This window comes from Antrostomus carolinensis, unplaced genomic scaffold (assembly GCF_000700745.2).
Source record: "Antrostomus carolinensis isolate BGI_N321 unplaced genomic scaffold, ASM70074v2 scaffold38538, whole genome shotgun sequence".
Taxonomy (NCBI): domain Eukaryota; kingdom Metazoa; phylum Chordata; class Aves; order Caprimulgiformes; family Caprimulgidae; genus Antrostomus; species Antrostomus carolinensis.
The window spans coordinates 15,481-38,704 of NW_010332983.1; the positions used below are offsets into that span (position 1 = coordinate 15,481).

Genomic DNA, 23,224 nt, shown 5'->3' on the forward strand with positions numbered 1-23,224 from the left:
CTTTTAGAAAGCTGATGAAACAGAAGAGGTGTGAAGCTGTTGGTTTGGGGTTTTCCCTCCTTTCTATTACTAAGAAAATAAACTAAGATAGAGGGGCAGTCCTAAGAGAATGGTTGACTCAAAAGATGACTAAGAGTGGCTTTAGAATAGTAGCCTGGTAGTTATCCTAGCCCTGTGCTTTCAGGACGCTTGGTTGATGAAGGAGGCATGGTGGACAATGGGCTGATCTTTAGATGTCTGTTGGGATTACCCTTTCTGATAATGTGCATTCTGAAGTTAAGGAAATTATGGGCTAAGTGTAAGTAATGCACTATTAAATATCTGCATAATGTATGATGGCCTCTACAGTAACTTACTGTTCTTCAGTGACAGCTTAGGTCTATGGTATGTAGCTCAGTGCAAATGTCTTGCTGCTCAGTGACAGTCAGAAAAGCATCTTACTAGGAAAGCAATAGACAGTGTTATGTCACTGTGTAAAAGCGTGCTCCGTGTGGACCTCGAATGTGATGTGCAAATGTGGTTGTTCTCATTCTACCTTGCAAAAAGGGTGTAGTGAGTGTGGAAGAGATGCAGAGAAGGTGACAAGGATTAACAAAAATATAGAATGACTTTTGAGCGGAGGATGACTAAATAATTTGGTATTATTATGGAAAAGAAGTAGTGGGGAGGGTCTGGATGGGTCTCTGTAAAATTGAGAGCAATGAATGCAAAGATAAGGCACTTTGTTTCATTGCAAGAAATCTAGGATATTGGGTGGAGGTAGCCAGCTTCAGAACAAAGAAAAGCAAATGTTTTGTAATGTGCAATGTTCTTCACTCTTGTCACAGCGTGCCAACAGTGTCTGTGTGAAAACTTCTTGGACAGACTCAATAATTCTTGATGCATTTCTTTCACAAATAGCTAAATATTGCCTCTGGTTAAGGAAATTAAAAATAGGTAGCAATTAGGAGAGCTTATTGATGAAATATCTCTGTGTGCCTGCCTAGTTCCTCTGCTCTTTGTTTGGCATGTGTTCTTGGCCACTGGGCTACAAGACACCTCTGCTTTGTCCAGTTATGATTTTTCTTGTACCCAATCTAAACTAGCATAAGGCAGCACTGCTAGAAGGTCAGACACGTGTTCCCCTCCTTTCCTTTGGCTTGGAAGAGACTCTCATGGGTCTGCCAAAGGGAACTAGAAGAGGGAATTCTTTCCTAAATAAGAAAAGCACAACCAAAAAGTGTTAATGGAGCTCAGTTTTTCTGTATCATTCATGGAAAAAAGGGTTTGATGGTGGTGTAAGTATCTTATACTGATTTAAAGAAAGCAAAGGCCAAGTTTTGTGTGTACATGGGTTCTTAAAATCAAGTTTAGAGGCTTTAGTAAATACTTAAAACTGTTATGTTAGTGGTATGTGGGTACCTAAGGGGCTTCAGATAAGAAAAAGTTTAAAAATTGAAGCATTGGTTTGGCCAGATTGAGCAGAACTGATCATTAGTATCTCATCCAAATACTAATAAATGTTTCTCTTTCCAAATTAAAAATGTGAAGAACTGGGTTTGAGATTTGCTTAAAAATCATTGTAATAATAATTTGAATATTAAATATTTTCTTCTTCTGTGCCCTTTGTGTTCTAATAATAAATTATAAACTTCAGGTTAAAAAATTAATCCTCTAGTTTTTAAAACTACAGGCATATTGGTGTTTTTTTCTAAACTAATGTGATTCTGCTATCAACTGTTTTATTTGGGTAGATCTTTACATTAAATACAAGTTCCTTAGACATCAGTTATATCAAGTCTTTTTTATGAATGTAAAATATAACTGTGAGTATTCATCTACAATCAGAAGCAGTGTTTGAACAATTTTATCTGAAATTCCTGTGACATTTATATTTTAAATTTTAATATTTAAATTTCTGGTTTTTACCTAGGTTTACTTCTATACATCACTGCTTGAAGAACTTTCAGTACAAAGTTACCTAAAGGCTTAAAAATGCCTCCACGACCATCATCTGGTGAACTATGGGGCATCCACTTGATGCCACCGAGGATCCTTGTGGAGTGTCTTCTCCCAAATGGAATGATAGTGACTCTAGAATGCCTCCGTGAGGCCACCTTACTAACTATTAAACATGAACTCTTTAAAGAAGCAAGAAAATATCCTCTCTATCAACTCCTTCAAGATGAATCTTCTTACATTTTTGTAAGTGTTACACAAGAAGCGGAAAGAGAAGAATTTTTTGATGAAACACGGAGACTTTGTGACCTGCGACTATTTCAGCCTTTTCTAAAAGTCATTGAACCAGTAGGTAACAGAGAAGAAAAGATTCTTAATAGAGAAATAGGTGAGATAATCTTTATTTAATCATAGCTAATCTGTTTAGCTGCTTTCTCCTCTTCAAAATCAAAACAAAGAACTGAAATGGGTTGCGTTTGTCATCTGTATCTGTTGAAGTTTGCATTTCATAATTGTCAGTTGTTGCATGAAATGTCCAGAGATGCTGGTCATAGTAAAACCAACATTCATAAATTGAGAATTTTTTTTTCCCTGTTCTGTTTCATTCACGTGTAAAGTCTTTGCTTTGTAATATTTGTAATTGTATGTGGGTTAGAGGATCTTTTTTTTGTGCCTTATTAGCAGGATCTCATATTATTACAGAGCGAAGCCTTATCGTACCTGTTCTGTTGTTTGCAAAGGCAATCTTAATTTGTCTTGAAGCTTACAGAATTGTAAATTCAAATCTTGATTACAAATTAATTGTAAATTACAAATCTTAAACCACAAATGCGATAGCACATGTTTTAATAATGCTCTTAGAAAGTAAACTCTTTCTTTACTTTAGAAAGTAAAGTTCTAAACTCTTAGAACTTGCTTAGAAAGTAAAATTTCAGAAGTGAGGTGTTCCCCCTACTTTTCCTACAAAAAGAGTATGGAGAGGGAAACAAAAACACCTGTTGGAGGGGCAGAGGGGAGACAAATTGGGATGTTTTGAATCACCTCTGGAGTAGCTTATAATTTTCCATTATCCATTGAGAAAGCACAGGGAGACTAGTATATATGTCAGCATCTGGGCATTCAGCATGTTGAATTTGGGCAGTACAAGCATTCATACTCCTTTTTAGTTGCCAGCAGATGTATATTGCAGTGGTAGAGACTTGTTAACTGGAAATACTTGTTCTGGGGTGCTCCTAATTGTTAAATTATTTAATTGTTATGAATACATCATAGGTAAACTACTTTTGTTTTGTAAAGCTTAACCTGTTCAGGACTTGGGGAGGCAGAGTTTAATTGTCCTAACCATGTGGTAGGACAATTGAAAGCTTCCATTTGAACATTCGTGCATAAATGATCATTTATGCAAGTAATCTCATTAAAGTAAGTGGAATTGCATCTGAGACTAAGGACTTGAAAGAAATGGACTTTTATTAATTGAATCCATGCCAAAGAGCTTAAGTTCAATATTTCTTAAAGCGCTAGTAACATTTTTAAGTAACGTAATTTATTAAAAAAAAAAAATTGAATAGCTGTCATTCAGTAGTAAGCAGAGTTGATTATGGTCCTAATAACTACCAATAATCCTGCCAAGATTTTTAGAAAAAACTGGACATCACAGCTCCTCTGGTCCACTTAGGAAACTGTTTTGATTTCAAAGGAAGTTTATTACTGGTCCTTTTCTAACAGAAGCAGCGTTAGCTGTGAGAGTGGTGATTTCAGGCTTCCAGCATCTTTAGTGAATGTACACTTGTTTTCTAACCTTTTTTGTGATTGCTGAGTGCACTTGATGTTAGAACGCTGTTGTTCTTGAATGATACAAAACAATTACGTATATGAGTAGAAGCCAGTGGTTAACACACACATTTTAGGTTGTGTTTTACTTAAAGAATGCTTTTCCTGACGTTGATAGAAGGAATCTTCAGCTTTAATTATCAGTTACAATTATTTCCTCGTGCTTCTTTGATACTGTAGGTTTTGCTATTGGCATGCCTGTCTGTGAATTTGACATGGTTAAGGATCCAGAAGTACAAGACTTCAGAAGGAATATTCTTAATGTTTGTAAAGAAGCAGTGGATCTTCGAGATGCCAATGCACCACATAGTAGAGCATTATATGTCTGTCCTCCAAATGTAGAGTCTTCATCTGAGCTACCTAAACACATATACAATAAACTAGATAAAGGTAAGACAAATATTTACAGTAGACATACAATGGTATTTTCAGTGTTTAAAATCAAAGAGTACAGCTGGTGACTCGGGTAAATCACTGTTTTACGTACTGTATTTAGTACACTTCAGCAATGTCTTGCACCTTAAGTTGTTCAGAAGAACTTTCTTGATAGAGCGTAGACTCAAAAAGATGACAACAACAGTTAAATTACATTTTTTACTATTCTAATAACTAAATCTTGAAATACAACTTAGCAAATAGAGGCGACTTTTTTAATGGGCAGAAACAGCTTGTTGGCTTTGTGTTTTTCTCTGACACTCAGAAATCTGGAATTAAATTATGCTGAGTCATTGAGTTATCTTTCAGTCCTCAAATTTGAAACAGATACTGCTGTTTCCCCGCAGGCTAAATAGTCAGTAGTATCCAGTTAATAAGAATATTCTTAACCTCAAGGGGTAAAAGTTTTTGAATTTACACAAGAGTCAGAAATAAACTGAGTACACACAGTTCCTTGCAGAAGTTACAAACCTGCTGTCAGTTTGGACTATGAATCTCATCTACATCTTCTTTCATTAGTACTGCAAGCAGCTCTTTGTGATGGGGGTGGAGTGGGAGTTTCGTTTGGGTTTGTTGGGTTTGGGTTTTTTTTGAGCTTGTTTTGTTTTGAAACTGTGTATTGAGAATGATAGGGCTAACATGATTTCACATTTATTCTAGGGCAAATTATAGTGGTGATATGGGTAATAGTCTCGCCAAACAACGATAAGCAGAAATACACCTTAAAAATCAATCATGACTGTGTGCCTGAGCAAGTTATTGCTGAAGCAATTAGGAAGAAAACAAGAAGTATGTTGCTGTCATCTGAACAACTGAAACTTTGTGTCTTGGAGTACCAGGGCAAATATATTTTAAAAGTGTGTGGCTGTGATGAATACTTGTTAGAAAAATATCCACTGAGCCAGTATAAGGTGAGTAATGTAGTGGATTTATTTTGAAGTACACTATAATAATGCAAATTTTTGAGGGAGAAGTGATCAATTTCATGACTGACTAGCTTTTTCATTGAACTAATCCAAAACATAGAAAGTAAAAGTCCGTGCTGCTTTAAACAAATTGGCTAATGCATGTGTGTAGTGTGCATGTTTGTTGCTGTATGTGCCTCAAAAGAGGAGAGGGAAGAAAAGGTAATTTAAACTAGGATTTACATCTCCAATATCTTTTATCTTTTTATCTTTTTTGACTTAGGTAGCTTGCTTTTAACATTAGTGATAAATCAGCAGTAAGTACTTTCAGAAATACCCTAGACTCTGATAGCAAGAGACAAGTTATGCTTGAATCAGGCTGATGTAATACAAAAGAAAATTTTACCAGGTGTTATATTATGAAGCAATCATTGCTAGCGTGGATCTTGTCCCTTCCCCCCTTTAGGGGTGGAAAAAACCCCAACAAACTGTTTGTTTTCCTGTTACTTACATCTTTAAACTTTTTGATCTTATTAAAGGAGTAATAAACTTCCAGCACTACATAAATCATTGTTAAATCTTCTTTGTGGCTGGCTGTCCTTCATTGCATGGGTTTTGTTAGTGCTGTGGGTGTGAGACAGAACTGCTGACAGAAGAGCATCTGAGCAGCCCTCTCTGGAGCAGACAGCAATGTTACTTTATAGATTTCCTGACAGGCTGCTGCTGCTTCCTCTTTGAGGAATGTATTGTTGTAATAAACAGCTTCCATTCCTTCGTCTAAAATGGTTGACGATCTGCTCTCCAGGGCAATGGAAGAGAGAAAGAGGGTGGGGGATACTGAATAATGGGAAGAGCAGCTCTGTTCCACGGGAGCTGGGGAACAAGTGCAGGCATACATGAATAATTCTGCACAGTCATCTTGAGATCAAACACTAGACCTATTTGATCTAGCGTGGTTTCTTCAGAAGTATCTGTTATGCCTCAGTGTGCTGCAAAAGAGCTTGCTAATTTACACTCCAGGGCTGGACCTGTCTTAACACATTGTATTTTGTGGTACTGTAGCCAGACTAAATGCTCTCAGCACTCAGTCCTGAATGGACACCATACAACCTTACAGCTAGAGTGCGTCAGGATTGGTGCTGAGCTGAAGGTCATAAAGGACAACTGAACCAAAAATGTCCATGTCTGCCATTTGTCTTGTGCTCTCTACATTTTACTAGGAGTATCAGTCACCTGTGCTAGGTCTGCACAGCAGACTAGTACAGCAGCTTGCTGTGAAAAAACAGCTAAATAGCTTCCAGGAACAGCTTTAATCTGGAGGCAGTCTGCTGCACTGCACCAGAGAGAAGGACCACTACAAGAAATCTGGCTTGTCATTTTGTCAGATGTGTTCTCTATCTCCACTTCGACCTTCTGCTGTTGTAGACATTCGTATCTCAAAATCTGTATGAAGCACTACTGTGCCATCCTGCCCAACAATGTATTTAAACTGTTGGATGTTATAACACTTGGATATTATAAACACTGTAAAGGGTGTACGTACAGGGACAATGATAAGCTCTTTAAATACGTTTTTACTTTTATATTTTCCTGAATATTTTTAGGTATAGATTACCAAAGAGTGTATGCTTTGAAAACATACTGAATTTTGGTTTTGTTTTCTTACAGTATATAAGAAGCTGTATAATGCTTGGTCGCATGCCCAATCTGATGCTGATGGCTAAGGAAAGCCTATACACCCAGCTACCACTGGACACCTTTACAATGCCATCTTATTCCAGGCGTATCTCTACAGCTACACCCTACATGAATGGAGAAGCTACAGCCAAATCCCTCTGGACTATTAATAGTGCTCTCAGAATAAGAATCCTCTGTGCAACCTATGTGAATGTGAACATTAGAGACATTGACAAGGTAAGGCAAATGCTGTATGACATCGTATATGGTTTTCAGGAACTCATGGTTTCCCTCCTGAGTTTTCTGTTCCGTCCTTACATTGAAAAAGAGGTGTTATTTAACATCATAGAAAGTTACACCACTTTGTGACTTAAATGTAAGTACTCAATTCTAAAAAATACAGCCACGTTTTAGTGCCTGAAAACTTTTCTGTACTACTTAAAAGCCATGAGTTGTGGTATTTAACTAAATAGCCTGCCTGATAGGAGCAGAACTCAGTTCGAAAAGTTCACTTCAGCTTGAGTATATAAACAACAGGAAAAAAAAAAACCCATGCTGTTATTTATATTCTAAATAATTATTATGTCTAAGAATGTATTACAGTAATTGGGAATGCTTTTGATGAGGGGATGCTGGGTAGCGTGCTGCTGTCTTTGCTTTTAAAAAGGGAGCTATGGGAAGATCAAGGAGAAAAGGCAGGTAGCATTCAGTCCTGTTGAAGTCATGCTACAAGCCTGGCCTGGTAATTTTCTTGGGATTTGTTTCGTCTTTTCTTTTGCTATAGCTTGTCACAGGAAGAATTGAAAATAAATTCCAGGGGTTTTTCTTAGAGTTCATTTCAAGTTTATTATTGTATTTTTAAGAACTAGTTTTGCACTTAATGAGGAAAAAGTCCAAGCATTTTTTTCTAGAAGGGTGTGCTTATATGCTATGCTTCACACCATGCAGGGCATGAATGAATTTGGGTTGTGGGGTGGTGGGGCTATTTGGTTTTCAGTTCTGTTTTTATTTTTTGCTTGATGGAAATTAAGGGGTAATATGTTGTGATCATAGTATATGTTGATAGTGAAAAAAAATCTTTATAGTAACATTTCAAAGATAGTACTAATATTAATGTTGTTTTCAGATCTATGTAAGAACAGGTATCTACCATGGAGGGGAACCGTTGTGTGACAATGTGAATACTCAAAGGGTACCTTGTTCGAATCCCAGGTAAGCGAAGTACTGGAACAACTACAGAGAACCAGACTTCTGTGGCATCACAGACGATACCACTGAAGGATTAAAGGCTTGACTTAGCCATTATTCAGGTAGCATTCCTTACTGGAAATTCCTTGCCTAAAGTTTTGTAAGAACTCTTTTACCTAACCCTATATTTATATATAGAATTAATTTAATTCAAACACAAGTAGTTTGTCATGTTGCATATAATAGTATAGTTTCTTCACTGAACAGATCTGGTTTACATGTGCATTTCCAGTTGCCTCTGAAACTCTGATATAATTACTACTATGAAATCAGCATAGCTCTGGGCGACTGAGCTGTGTTTTGGACTGTGGATCAATAGCAGGTGTTCGTTCCAGTTGCAGGTTCAGATTTCACTTTCAGCATGAGGCAATGTGGTGTAATGTAAACTGCAGATTTGTTTCGGTGAGGTTGTGTACTCTGTACTAAAGCAGAACCACTGTGTGTGGAGAGATAAATATTACTTGCTAACATGGAAGTCACTGCCACCTCTGGGCTGATTACCTGCAGATTTGACCTACCATGGGTATTATCTGGAAAAATAAATTGCATGAACTTAAAAGTGCCATTAATGTGCAAAAAGAAGCTTTATATCAGCTTCAATATACAAACATATTGAGAACAAGTGTCTATAACAGAAGTTGAATTTCTGCCCATAACTTAGACTAATGAGAAGGTGTGAAATTTCAGCATCTACCAGGTTAAGATGCAAAGTATGTGTTAAGAAGTAATTCTTGGCCTGCATTTACTGTCTGACTTCATGTCTTTCAGAGTTTCAAAATGTACTAATATTTTTTGTCTGTACATTTTCTATGAATACCATTAGGTGTTATAATTAGAAAGCCTAATAATGTAGGCAGCTATTGAAAAATAGCTTCTCTCTGAGATTCCCCAAAGACAGCTATACTTGACCTGATAGTTTTACTATTTTGGAGAGAAAATCTTCTTGGGAAGGTGTTGAAGGGTGTGGCTTTAAAACATGGATATAATCACACAAATCTGTATTACATTAAATGAACACATAAGAAAAGTGAATTAAAGGTTATCTGCCAACTTACTCCTTGGAGAAGGGCTTGGACAGTTATTTCTTTGTAAAACTCTGTTTTTAGTAGCTATGGACACATTGACAAATTAATGCTGTCCTTGGAAGCTGCTGCCTCTTCAACTGAGAAAATTCAGCATGGCAATCCACTTAAGAAAAGAAACTATTCAGAAGTTTCTCTTCAAAAGGCCAGTTCTGCCAATTGAGAGATAAAGTCTGCTTAGAGAAGTTCATTAAAACAAAATGTATATTCCTGTAGAACCAATCTGTGCTCTTATTACTGTGGTAAATTGAATAATATCTGAGTTAGGAATATTGCTTTGATTTCTGTGTTTTATTCCCATCTTGCAATTATCTTTTTATTTTCTAGCAGTTCAAGTTTAGTTGAGTTCTGAAAACTATGCCACATTTTTTCCTCACTTGCTTTTTTTTTTTTCCCCTGAAGTGAAAAATATTTCACAAGATAAACCTTACACTGGTGTGGCACATATGCAAATCCATTACCTTTAGGTTGTACCTACGCTGGCAGCTGCAGTCAACAGGTTTGCAAGAGTGAAAGTGAATTAACATATTACTAAGTTTGCAGAAATTGACTCTATCATTACTTTTTTTAACGGAGTTAGTGCTAGAAGGTTAATTGGGGAAGTTTCCATTCCCAAAAGGAGTCAAACGTGTGGAGAGGGACACTTCTTCAGTAAGAAGGGCTTTCAGTAAGAAAGTGTACTCTATACAGCTTAGGTAGGAATGTAATTAATGCTTTTTAGTGTAACTGTTGATTAAATGCAGTTGTCTTCCCTGCTGTCCTTTAACCTGGTTTTACTCTGCTTTTTAAATGTTACAGATGGAACGAATGGCTATTGTATGACATGTACATTCCTGATCTTCCACGTGCTGCTCGGCTCTGCCTTTCTATCTGTTCTGTTAAAGGCCGGAAAGGCGCTAAAGAGGTAAAATACTTCATGGCTTTAATACACTAACAAAAAAAAAAGTTACTTAAGTCAAGTTTGGGAAGATATTTGGTAAATGCTGTCCTGGCACTGAGTCTTAATGCAAAGTTTGATTTTAATCTGATTAAAATAGGGTGGTTTCTTTTCTTTTATCTTATTCTGACTACTGCTTTTTTTGTGGTCAGAAATGAAACAACACAGAAAAAAGCTTATCCGTTCAACACTGTAAATCATGTCTATACTGTATTACCAGACACAAAGATCAGTGCTAGTGTTTTGAGATACAAGTGCCCTTAAACTTGGACAAGGACATCTTTCGCTAGATCAGGTTGCTCAAAAGCTCCACCCAACCTGGCCTTGAACTGTTCCAGTGATGGGGCATCCACAACTTCTCTGGGGGCAACCTATTCCAGTGTTTGACCACCCTTATTAAAAAAAACCCAATTCTTATGTCCAAGATAAACCTATTGTCTTTCAGTTTAAAACTTTTGCCACTTGTTCTGTCACTACAGACCTTGGTAAAAAGTCTGTCAAAAAAACTCGCTCTCCATCGTCTTGAGTTATTTTGATGTGAGGAAGATGTTAGCATGTGTTTGCAAGTGTGTTGATGTCATTCTGCAGAGTGACTGTCATAACAGTCATTCAGAGAAAAATACAGTACAGCTTCCATAACCTGCTTTCTGCTGATCTGGGAATGTAACAACTTGCTCTGGGGTGAAAATGTTGTTTCTCTGGGCTCATTCTGCAGTAATTAATAGATGACACTGAAAAACAACCTTTTAATTTCTTTAAGGAGCACTGTCCATTGGCTTGGGGAAATATAAACATGTTTGATTACACAGACACTCTTGTATCTGGGAAAATGGCTTTGAATCTTTGGGCAGTACCTCATGGGCTGGAGGATTTGTTGAATCCTATTGGTGTTACTGGATCAAATCCAAATAAGGTAGGTATTTGTATGCCAGTTTCCTCTTCAGGAGTATGTTTTTTCAAAATATGCTGCATTATAATTGGTATCATTTAACAGAAGAAGTAATTTAAATTCTCTTTACGTAGGAAACTCCATGTTTAGAGCTGGAATTTGATTGGTTTAGCAATCCTGTGAAGTTCCCAGATATGACAGTGATCGAAGAACATGCCAATTGGACTATATCACGTGAACTGGGGTTTAACTACAGCTATGCAGGGCTGGTAAGGCAAACTCTCCTTCCAAGATTAGCTACTAAAATATGAAAGTATTATTTATATTACTTGGTATATTAGCAATAAAGAAAACTTTCTTTGTGTATCCTGATTTATTGTAAAAGCAATAAATCAATTTATTATTTTGTGTTTAGCAGAGTGAGTAATATCTTCTCCTTCCTTTATATTAGCCGTAAACTGACCTGATGCTTCACTGACCAACCAAAACACTTTAAAGTGAAACTGTCTTACTGTGCAAACTGTTAGGGCCTTTTTGATATTTTTATATTTCTATTTCAGATGTCTAAACTTCTTAGCTTAACTTTTCAAAAGTTGTAATTCTCTTTCAATGATACTGTTTTATTTTGTTGCAATTTCATGTCTATAGGTAGGCTTTCTTTTGCAACCTGAAGGTGCCTATAACTCTTTACTGGCTGTTTAATGGGCTGGTTATGACTGTAAGAACAGGGAATTCTAAGGAATTCATTGCTGTACATGTGAGCGTAGTCCTTTATCTCCTCTCTTCCATGAAGAAAATCTGTGCGTTGACAGTTGGCTTTTTGGTGAGGTTTGGAGCTTTCTTAAAAGGAGAAGAAAAGAAAATGAGTAAAGCTAAAAATACTGTGTATTTCAAGACAAGGCTGTGAAATCAGTTGGGATGTTTTAAGTTTTCTTCTGGAGGCTGGTTCAAAGACTTGAGAGTTTCCCCAAGAGAGCTTTGTGGTCTGTGGGAAGAAGAGTCTCTGGGTGGAAAGTTTCACTGTGCCAAAAAGTGCATAGATGTCAGTAAGCTTCCAGTCTGGGAACTCTTTTGATATTTATAACAGTCCCATCTCAGCATGTCTTGAACAAAGGGTTGTAGGCATTTGATTTCTCTTGATACTCTACAGAAAGTCTGTCATCGAGTGGCGTATCTGCTTATGTTGTATATTGTGTCTGAGCAGTGCTGCAGGGCTCTTAATAAGTGTTTTAAGGACAGCTGGCTTGTTGGTAAATAACAATCCTTTGGTGTAACACAGCCTATTAGCTGGGCTTATAGATGCTCAGCTCATTGTTTTCTTCCATCTATAGGCAATAATAGAAAATGGTAAGGAGAATAACTTCTCAGTTCAGTGACAAAGTAATGATCAGTTTACACTTTACAATTAAAAAAAACCCAACATTCTGAGGAAGAATTAAGTCTCAAATTATTGCCTTTTCTTTTTTTGTGATAATCTTTACAGTGCTGTAGAAAGAGGTCATAGTGGTTAAATATGGAGAAAGCCTATTTGTATCAATGACTAAGTTGACAGGGAAACAAGTTGTATATCACTGCTTTGGTCTCTCTGTCTCATTACTCATGCCACTTCTCTTTCAACCCTCCTTGTTGTCTGCCAAAATCCTCTTATTACTTATTCTTTCTTAAATCATATCATTAAATGCTTGGTAAGTTTGAACATCACTAGTTGTCTCTTAGTATTGTATTTGTCCCCTTTATATTTAACATGTGGTGTCTTCAGGTCTGAAGCCAAACTTTCTATATTTAGATACTGTGCATATTTATAGCTGTTTGTAATATTAACTATGTTTAGGGAGTTAAAAGGCAGTGTGTTACTCATTCAAAAATCAGATGTTAGATTGTTGTGTAGCATTGGCCATATCTGAAAGAGGTTAAAAATGCTTGTCTGAAATGATCAAAATCAGCAAAGCAGTCACTGAGGTATTATTTCTATATAAATGTTTTTGTTATGATAACAAAGAGCATAACTTTTTTTGTTTAACCTTGAAATGCATTACACTGCATTTAAAATCAATTGATACATACTTATAAGAGATCATTTATAGGTCCATTAATATCTCAAATATGAAAGAATTTTCAAATAAGAAATCTAATTTACTGTCCCACAATTCATAGAATTTCAAGTTTTTGGTGTTGACCGCAACAGGATAAATGCATTTTCCTTCTGGGCTTGACCTAAACTATGATCTTTCTGACCCACTACGCAGGTACATTTTATACTTTTTGACTTTCACTTACTATTTAGGATGACTCTTTCAGAATCAAGATGAATATGTACAATTAATCACTTGTTCAATATCAACTATTTGATCTTATGTCAGGAGTGGGATGGTTATAATGTCATTTATCCATTAACTTCCTTACAGAATGACTCGGCTTTGCTGCTTGTACTGTATCATTACCATAATATTTAACGTGTTCTATAAATTTTCCTGTGCCACATAGAGTAGTCCTGAATAATTTCCTCCCAATTCTAAGTCCAGTCCATGTGCTTCAGAACAGTAATAAGAGAAACATGTTGGTGCACTACAATCTCATACTATCACACTACTAACAGGGCAAAGTACTAAAAATCCTGTGAGTTGGTTGATTCCTACCTTAATATTGGTAGATGTAATCTTGAAGGACAGAATATTCTTGTCCCATATAGTAGTGGTGAACCCATAATGAGAACACATTACTTATGTAATTCAAAATAAATGTAAAGTAGAGAAATTTCAGTCTGAAGCAGATATCATATGGTATAATCTGTCAGCTGTTTCTGTGTTTGTGCATATTCTTAGAAATAACACCACTTCACCTTTTAAAGGGTACCTTGATCTCCTACCTAGGAATTTCAGATTATTCTGTTCTTTAGCTTTTTTTTTTCCCCCTAAAGCTAGATGCATTGGAAAGACTCTCTGTAAAAGGCACATAGGTATTTCTGTTTCAAAGTACTAGTTCAATCAGTTGAAAAAATTCCATCAACAAAACTGTCTGACAAAGCTTAGTTTGTTGGTTACTGTCTTGTCTAATGTGCTCAGTAGGAATTGCCTAGGGAGAGAGCAGAACAAGAGGTCAAATACTGTGGTTCTACAGTTTAAAGGTTTTGAACTTGAAAAAGAGTTGATCTTATTCTTGTGTGTGGTAGGTATCATACAAGTGTGAAAATGTGAGTTCACTATAAAAACATTGTTCAACTAGAATTTTGGGGATAGCTTCATCTCAAGTGTCAAACTTGTTTACTACAGTTGTATTTTATACTAAAGGCAATAATATAAACTGCTTAAGGTTTCTTTATTTTGCAGTGCAATTGATTCTGTAGTTGAAACCTCAGAAACCATGATTTCATAGGGTGCTTTGTGGAAAAAACACATTAAATGAACTAAGAAATGGAAAGTGTAGGAGAAAAATTGAACTTGGCATATAAGCTGTGAAAAATCAAGTAGTAATTTCAGTACCTCTGCCAGTGGTCTAAGCTGTCTCTAATAGATGAAGTCTTAGATAAAATTAATTTCAATGTGTACCAGTTCTGTTTTCTGCGGTCTTTGGGAAATATCATAGTAATTCTGGTTAATGTAACAGTAGAGCTGTGTCCTGTGTCTCGGGCCTGAGTGTCCTGTTACTCAGGCTTTCCTACGGTGTTCTACCTTTTATCTACCTAGCTTCATCCTCCATATTCTGCTTTTTCAGTTCTGATTCTTTTTCACTCCTTTCAGCAGTCACAAAACTGGAGATGGAACTGACCAGTTTCATTTTGTGCTACATTATGTTGTTCATCAGATGTTAACTGGTGCTATTTCTCCACACAGCTGATTTAGTTGAAATGTACCTCTTCTTGTCCCAGTAGTGAGTAAAAGCAGTTGTAGAAATCAAAGGCCTAGTCTTTCGTCTCTCTCTATCTTTAAATTGTAAGTCCTCATTTGTAACAAAAGGAAACAACAAGACAGTATTGCGTGACAGGCTGTAAGTGTTGCTATGCTGTTAAAATACTTCATCGTGTATGTTGTATGACAGCAGAAGGAGATGTGTGGAGGATTAATGGACTGCTTTCTCTCTGCAGAGTAACAGAATAGCTAGAGATAACGAATTAAGAGAAAGTGACAAGGAGCAACTGCGAGCCATATGTACACGAGATCCTTTGTCTGAAATCACTGAGCAAGAGAAGGACTTCCTTTGGAGCCACAGGTATTTAAAAAGAAAAACCAAACCAAAGAAGAACCCTTGTTGGCACAGGGTTGTGCCACTCACTCCAAATTTGTCATGACTGTCCTTTTCTTTATTCTGTGTCAATGGAGTTACTGTTTTAAAAAAGGCTTTTAAAGCATTTTGCATTGTATGTCTTGGTTCATACGCCCATGGAGGAAAGTAAGCAATTGAATTAGTTTGTTTTCCCCATTACTGCAATCTCACCTTCTTTCATGGATTCTTACACCACCTTATGGTATCAGTCAGATTCTGCTGACAAAGGAAGAAAAAGGTGCAAGACTGAGGGGATGTAGTAGATGGTTATCGAAGCCAAAGTGACATTTTGTACATACAACTCTTTTCTCTTTCACAGACACTATTGCGTGAATACTCCAGAAATTCTGCCCAAATTACTCTTGTCTGTTAAATGGAATTCTAGAGATGAAGTGGCCCAGGTAACATATAGCACTGAAGGAGTTTTAATTTTTGAAGAAGCTTTAAATATGTTATGTAAAGAAAACTTTTGGAAGTTAAAAACATGTTATGTGTGCATGATACATTCAATGTAAGCTTAGATGATTCAAGTTGCCACTGTAACTGACTGATCAGTCTGGTCCATAGTTCTTGTTCTTTAGCTCAGTTTGAGTCTTAGGATTTCCTTTTGGTGGCATTACTTGAATCTTTGTTATGCTGATGATTTGTCAATTACAGTTAAATGTGAGGGGTTTTTTTCATTCTTTTTATAGTGGATAAAATAACAAAGTCAGCTGGCAACTAATACCAAATTACTTACTGAGAGAGGAGTAGGGAGTAAAAAGCTTCTCCTCAGAAGCAGTTTGTGTCTGACAGTACCTTCTCATGGCTGTGTATTGCAACTTCTTCCTAATCAATGCAAATATGGAATGTGCTTGGCCTTCTTGTCCACAGATGTACTGTTTGGTAAAAGATTGGCCTCCCATCAAGCCAGAGCAAGCAATGGAGCTTTTGGACTGCAATTACCCAGATCCAATGGTGCGAGCTTTTGCAGTTCGGTGTCTGGAGAAGTACTTAACAGACGACAAGCTGTCTCAGTACTTAATCCAGCTAGTACAGGTATATAACTTATTTTGGTATCCTTGATGTCTTGTGTGTATTTGATGATCACAGAGGTTTAAAATACAACAAAAGGTAAGATGATGTGAAAAAGAGGTTATCAAAAGTATCTGTTTGCATTGTGGAATATTTAGTAGGAGATGAAATGTAGTTCATCTTCTGTAGTGATGTGGCTTTGCTTCTTTGATATTAAATGCCAAAATTTTGCAGAGATGCAGAACTGTTGTACCAACTGGAACAGGCAGCTATTTCAGCTGTCCTAACATTTGGGAAAGTATGAGCAGAAGCATTTTCTCTAAATTTTGAGCAAGTTGATGCTAAAATATTTGGTAACAGTAAAGGAAGCATCAGATGGTAGATTCCTGAAATAGAGGCAGCCAATGCAGTGTTAGCAGATATTGTTCCTATCCTAACACATGCAAGTATTGATTTTAAGATCAGTCGTTCTACAAAACTTAATGTAAAACAGATTGCTTTTTACTTAACTGCCATGAATCTGTATTTCTCAGAAATAATAACTGCAGCTGATATTTTTTGTGTGTTCTCTTTATCCTTAACTAGGTTCTGAAATATGAACAGTATTTAGATAATCAGCTTGTGAGATTTTTACTCAAGAAGGCACTGACGAATCAAAGGATAGGACACTTCTTCTTTTGGCATTTAAAGTAAGCTTAATATCATGCTTAAGGGGTGGTGGGATTCCTGTTAGCTGTCAACAATTAGTTCTAAGGGCTTGATATACTAAATGTCCTTTTCTTAGGAAAATATTACCAGAGAGTAGGTAAGAACAAGGAAACTAGAGGGGCCACAGCCTAGGATTGGCTAAATGAGACAAGGAGAAAATTAAACAGAATAGCTTTGCTTTCAGCAAAGAAATCTTGAGCTTGAATTAAAAGTTTGTGGTTTACTATGGAGTTTCTGGGAAGCCTGGATTTTGAATAAAGGCAAGGGGTAGAGAAGGACAGGATGGAGCAAGAAGGAATGGGGGGGAAAGTGTATAAACTCTGTGCTGAATTAGTTGTAAAGGGTACTCAAGTCTGAGAAGTCCAGTCAAAATGAGATGAGTTGTGGGAGGTCAGTACAAATTATTTACCTGAAAAGAAGGATCCATTAGCAGCCCTCAGGAAGATGTAACAGGTATAGCTTCATTTTTGGCACTTCTAAAATGGTCTTGTCTTTAAGCTAAAACTTATAACTCTTCTTCCTCTCTCTGTAGGTCTGAAATGCACAATAAAACTGTAAGTCAGAGGTTTGGTTTACTTCTGGAGTCTTATTGTCGAGCGTGTGGAATGTACCTAAAGCATCTGAGCAGGCAGGTGGAGGCTATGGAGAAGTTGATTAACCTCACAGATATTCTCAAGCAGGAAAAAAAAGATGAAACCCAGAAGGTAGTATAAGCTGTCTGCATACCAAAACTGTTGCTGTTGAGTCACAGAAATTATTTAGAATTGTGCTTTATTTGATTTACTAGAGAAGTATTGATGCTTACTTCAGTAGATTGTATGTTATCCTAGAAGCTGTGGTATTTTCTGTGTGCATTGCCATTGTCTACCTCTTAAGGCAACAGAACTAAAGTTAAGGGTTTCAATTTGTGTAACATTTGGCTGAGTGGAATTGCTTATGTTGGAACTGTGCAAACCTTGCTTTAAAACCAAAGCTAAAATCTGATACTTACTTTCATTTACATTTAATTAGTGTTCTCAAAACCTGAATGTCTATTTATCAGGTACAGATGAAGTTTCTTGTTGAACAAATGAGGCGGCCAGATTTTATGGATGCTTTGCAAGGTTTTATCTCTCCTCTTAATCCTGCACATCAACTGGGAAATCTTCGGTATTGTCTTCAGTTTTGGAATTTGTCTAGATATTTAAGTAAATGCTTAGTAATGTTAACATTAACAATGTTAAGGTTAAATGTTAACACACTAAATGTTAGTATCTTCAAAGTTAACTGAATAAAATCTGTAGCAGTGTAATTTACAGAGAGTGAAGTAGTTTCCGTCCAATGACTTAACAAATTAGGGAACAACATGACAGCTGTTCCTTTGAGGTGACAGCGGCTTTTCTATTTGTAAGGCAATGTACACAAAGCAGGTATTGCCCAGTCTGCAGTCCTCTTCCCATTTGTAAGGAACAAACACTGCTAAAGGAAAACTGACAACATAGCCAGCTCTTCTGTTCAGCTTAGCAAATGGTTAACATTGCACTTGCTAATTTAAGTTTGAAGCTGAAAGTAAAAGTGATTAATTGTGGGTTACCTGTGCATCTTTAATTTGATGCTAGTTCAAAGATTTCATGGAAAACAGGAACAACTTAGTAGTATTACAGAAACATCGTACGAGAATGAAATTGTGCTTATTTCATAGAAATCTTCTCTCTTTTATAGGCTTGAGGAGTGCAGGATAATGTCATCTGCAAAAAGGCCCTTGTGGTTGAACTGGGAAAACCCAGATATTATGTCTGAATTGTTATTTCAGAACAATGAGATAATCTTTAAAAATGGAGACGGTAAGGAAAAAATAAGTGTAATCTAAAAGCTGCATATCTGTTTATTTTCCTAACCTATTGTTTAGTATTTTTTTCTAAGCATATAAAATACATATATAGAAAATTTTTTTTAAACATCTGAGCAAAACAATTTTCTTGTCCAGAAAAATTAAGCATGCACAAATAAGTATTTGTCTCAGTCACGTACAAGTTTTGTATGTTCTAAGATGCTCAGTCTATTGAGGTGGAACATGATACTATTTAATACTTGGGGGTTTTTTACATGCAAATATTTTCAAGATATTACAGATATGTAATCTGTAATTCCATTGTCATGTTTTTAGTGTATATTTTTCAACAGCTTTGAAATCACCACTGCAAACTTTTATTCATTCTCAACTATTTAAAATCTGCCTTTCTCTATTGAGAGACAAAACCTACACTAAACTATGTAAGCCTTGTTTCCTTTAGACCTACTTTTGGGGGGGAAAAGTAAAATAAGATGTAACAAAGTGTTCTGGTGTTATGAAATTTGCAATCTCTGTTTATTTGACTATTCCAGACTTGCGTCAAGACATGTTGACACTTCAGATAATAAGAATTATGGAAAACATCTGGCAAAATCAGGGTCTTGATCTTCGGTAAGTGTTTGAGGTCATTCTCAAGCAATACTGTTCTTAATGGTTTTTGCATTGGTTTGTTACCAGAAATTGCTTCTGTTGTCCCAAGGGTAATAAATGAAATGTTATAAATAGGCATGTACATGTTAGAGTGATTTTTTTAATATTATTTCAAAAATAACCTTCAGTTAGGTCAACTATTGGATTCCCCAGAGATAAGATCATATTAGAAAAATACTTATGTCTCATTCAAGTGGGTATGAGGGATTGGCATACCAGGAATGTTTACAAGAGCTAACACACCCTAGCCCCACTCTGGTCTACTGACGGTATCTGTAGGATTTTCTTTGAACAAATTGCCAAACTTGCAGCCCTGTTGAGTGATGAATCTTTGTAGTTGGTATCTTCATTTCAGCTTTTACCATGGCATCACAAAAAAACTTTTGATACCCTGTTGTTCCTAGAAGGCTTTTTTTTACTCTATAGGTATGATACTTTCAGTCCAAAAAGGAAACTTCAGGAGAGGAAAGGGCTACTTCTGGGTACATAACCCTCTCTCACAAATCTTTTAACAGAGGATGTTAAATGTGGTAATGGCCACGTTTCTTACAATCTTTGAATAAATGACTGGTTTTGACTTGGCTTTGTTGGGTAAAATGTTTTGAACATAACAGAAATACAGACTTTGGGGGAGGGTGAGAAGAGAGACCTGTGAAAGAAAAGGGAGGCAGAGTAATTAATTTCTTGTACTTGTAAAGAGAAAAATGGGCTACTGAGATTATCCTTTGACTTTCACTTACAGATTACAAAAAAGTGATTTATGATGCTCTTTAAAGAGTCCATGAATAAACATTTGTTTACAGTTAGTCCATGAACATCTGGATAATTTGTAATGTTGCTGACTATAGATTTCAGTTACAATTTTGTACTATGTTCAGGTACTATTTGGACACTCAGTTTGAAGGTCTCACGCTGGTTTCACATACAAAGTCTTACCTGATACTTGTTTACAGTAACCCATGAAATCCTAACTATTGTTTTCTGAATGCTTAGATTCTGTCTCTAGTACTTCACATGTACTTTCCAAGGCCTCCAAGGACACATTAAAAAAATTTTGCTTTAACTTTTTGTCCTGATAGAAAACTGAAGAATTACATTGGTGGATACAGTGGCTGGCATGTTCCTGTACTAATATCTGGTACATTTTTTCCACAAGACTAATCATAACACACCTATAAAATGATAAAACAGATGTTTGTGTCTTGAATTAAGTAATAGATGACACTTGCCTGATAAGGGTTATCAAACATGCCTGTTGCTTGCTGTCTTAAAACTTAACTCAGTAAAAAAAAACCTTTGCCTTTCAGGATGTTGCCTTATGGTTGTTTGTCTATTGGTGACTGTGTGGGACTCATCGAGGTCGTGAGGAGCTCTCATACGATCATGCAGATTCAATGTAAAGGAGGCTTAAAAGGAGCATTGCAGTTCAACAGCCATACATTGCATCAGTGGCTCAAGGACAAGAACAAAGGAGAAATGTGAGATTTCCTGTTGCTTGTTTTTCTTGTTCGTACGCTTTTTTTGATGGAAGCTTCAAGAGAGCTAAAGTTCATCAAGTGGGAAATGATGTCCGTCTGGTTTTGGTTTTGTTTGGTTGGGTTTTTTTTTTTCCCCTGCCTTCCTTTGTCACTTTTTTAACAGGTTTGGGTGGTTGTGTGACTTCTCAGCAGTAAAGCAGAAGTTGGAGGTAGAACTATGAAGATATGGCTAAAGTCTGTATTTTAACAGTAGCTCATCAAAATTAAAACTGCTGGCCTTCACAAGAGGGACAGTCACTTTAATAGCTAGTTTACTGTTCTGTGATCTAATGAAGTACTTCTGTTTTCAGAGGATGCTTAATTGCTTTCCTTACTTTGATGAAATGATAAAGTCCATGAACTCTGCTTCACTCAGAGAAGATACTAGAAGTTGGTTCTTCCTTTATGGGGGAGGGGGGGAAGGAAAAAAAAGAAAAAAATAATCTGCACTTTTGTTTTCCTACAGATATTCTAATAATACATCTCCTTTGTTTGTTTCCAATAGGTATGATGCAGCTATTGACTTGTTTACGCGTTCTTGTGCCGGATACTGTGTTGCTACCTTTATACTGGGCATTGGTGATCGCCACAATAGTAACATCATGGTAAAAGATGATGGACAAGTAAGATAAGTTTTTCTAAAAACATAGCCTAATGTCTTTGATATGAGTTTGTTTAAAAGAAAAAAAAAATCCATCTGAACTATAAGTAAATTATCACTTCTTACTGTGACATCATTTAAACAAGGAATTACTAATCTTAAAATACCTTTCTGTCTTTCCAAGCTGTTTCACATTGACTTTGGGCACTTCCTCGATCACAAGAAGAAAAAATTTGGTTATAAAAGAGAACGTGTGCCATTTGTCTTAACACAAGACTTTTTAATAGTGATTAGTAAAGGAGCCCAAGAATGTACCAAAACGAGGGAGTTTGAAAGGTGAGCCTTTAAGCATTTAACTTCCAGAGTATTTTGTACCTAAAATTAATTTTATTACTGATGACCTTTATAATTAGACCTTTTAACTGAAAAGTAGTATTTTAATTGGTTTGCAGTGAGTATGTTCTAGTTCTTCAGTTGAAGATCAACCATCCACTTGTAAAACAGTAGGTGATCTTAGTGCTTACATGGCCTTTGGTTCACGAAACCTCACTATAGCTTTGCAGGGTCAGCACATATGTGAATAAAGATAAATTTGTTAATATCTGATTTTTTTTTATTATTATTTTTTTTTTTAAATTTCACACTTATCCCAGAATTCTCTTGGGATGCATAACTACAAAAACTGAGAATTCCTAAATGTCAGGTGTAATCCACATCAGAGCCTGCTGGTCGCTCAGCAACACTTCTCTCTCCTATAGCTGCTGTCACATCAGCTCTTCAGCTGGCTTGTGTAGTTTGTGACATTCTGCAGAACCTGCTAAGAAAGTAGAACTTTAAAATAATACTAATAAATTCAAAAAATCTGTTGCTCTAGTCACTCCTGCTATTTGTCTTTCCAGACATCCAGTCTTTGAGAGGTTTAAATTTTGACCTTAATTTCATTATGTTGCGGAGGGGGGGAAGAGAGATTTTAAGTTATAGTGTCTGAATGCTGCAGTGAAGCTTTTTTTTTTTTTTTGCATTTTTCTTTTTCTTAATCTGATTTAAATTGGTAATTTCAGCATAAACAGGCATTTCTCACCCAATGTTGTGATATTGCAAATGCCTGTCTTCAGTGCAGTCACCAGAGTATCTAAGGAGCAACAGCAACCACCCTTACAAAACTACGGGAGAGAAGTGTGTATCTGATGATAATCAGGAAAGCACTGTTTGCAGCAGTATAGTATGAAATGTGCTTTGAAATCTGAAATGTCAGTAGCAGTGACTAAAATGGCTCTGTGAACTCCCATAAACTTGTGTGGAACACTTGCATGAGTTGCAAATGAGGTTTAAGGCTAGAAAGCTTGTCTCCAGTTTGGCTATTGTTTTAGTCTGGCCACTACTAATTCTTACAGAAATGAAGATAACCTAAGTAGGAAGATGAGTATATTTGCTCAGCAACATTATGGTATTCTTATTAGACTAAGACTCATGGTCTTTGTTGGAGTTGGGTTTGGTTTTTGGGGTTTTTTCGAGTCCAGTTACCTGAAAACTGTTTTGGAAGTGAAGAAGTAATATGCATCTAATAAGGAAATACACTGAGGTTGTTTTTTTCCCCCCCCTACTGTCTCTTCCAGGTTTCAGGAGATGTGTTATAAGGCTTATCTAGCAATTCGGCAGCATGCCAATCTCTTCATAAATCTTTTCTCCATGATGCTTGGC

General features: G+C 36.4%; 1 protein-coding gene across 1 annotated transcript in view; it reads left to right on the top strand.

The window, feature by feature from the left end:
- Positions 1-1,974: 1,974 nt before the first annotated feature.
- Positions 1,975-23,224, top strand: part of PIK3CA (phosphatidylinositol-4,5-bisphosphate 3-kinase catalytic subunit alpha) — a 23,762-nt gene continuing 2,512 nt past the window's right edge. The window contains 20 exon segments of the mRNA XM_010173719.2: positions 1,975-2,326; positions 3,949-4,158; positions 4,864-5,114; positions 6,777-7,022; positions 7,912-7,997; positions 9,914-10,019; positions 10,813-10,965; positions 11,076-11,210; positions 15,023-15,147; positions 15,521-15,602; positions 16,075-16,239; positions 16,801-16,904; positions 17,456-17,627; positions 17,966-18,072; positions 18,625-18,746; positions 19,288-19,366; positions 20,713-20,883; positions 21,428-21,545; positions 21,708-21,859; positions 23,140-23,223. Coding sequence (XP_010172021.1) covers positions 1,975-2,326; positions 3,949-4,158; positions 4,864-5,114; positions 6,777-7,022; positions 7,912-7,997; positions 9,914-10,019; positions 10,813-10,965; positions 11,076-11,210; positions 15,023-15,147; positions 15,521-15,602; positions 16,075-16,239; positions 16,801-16,904; positions 17,456-17,627; positions 17,966-18,072; positions 18,625-18,746; positions 19,288-19,366; positions 20,713-20,883; positions 21,428-21,545; positions 21,708-21,859; positions 23,140-23,223 — 3,020 coding nt within the window.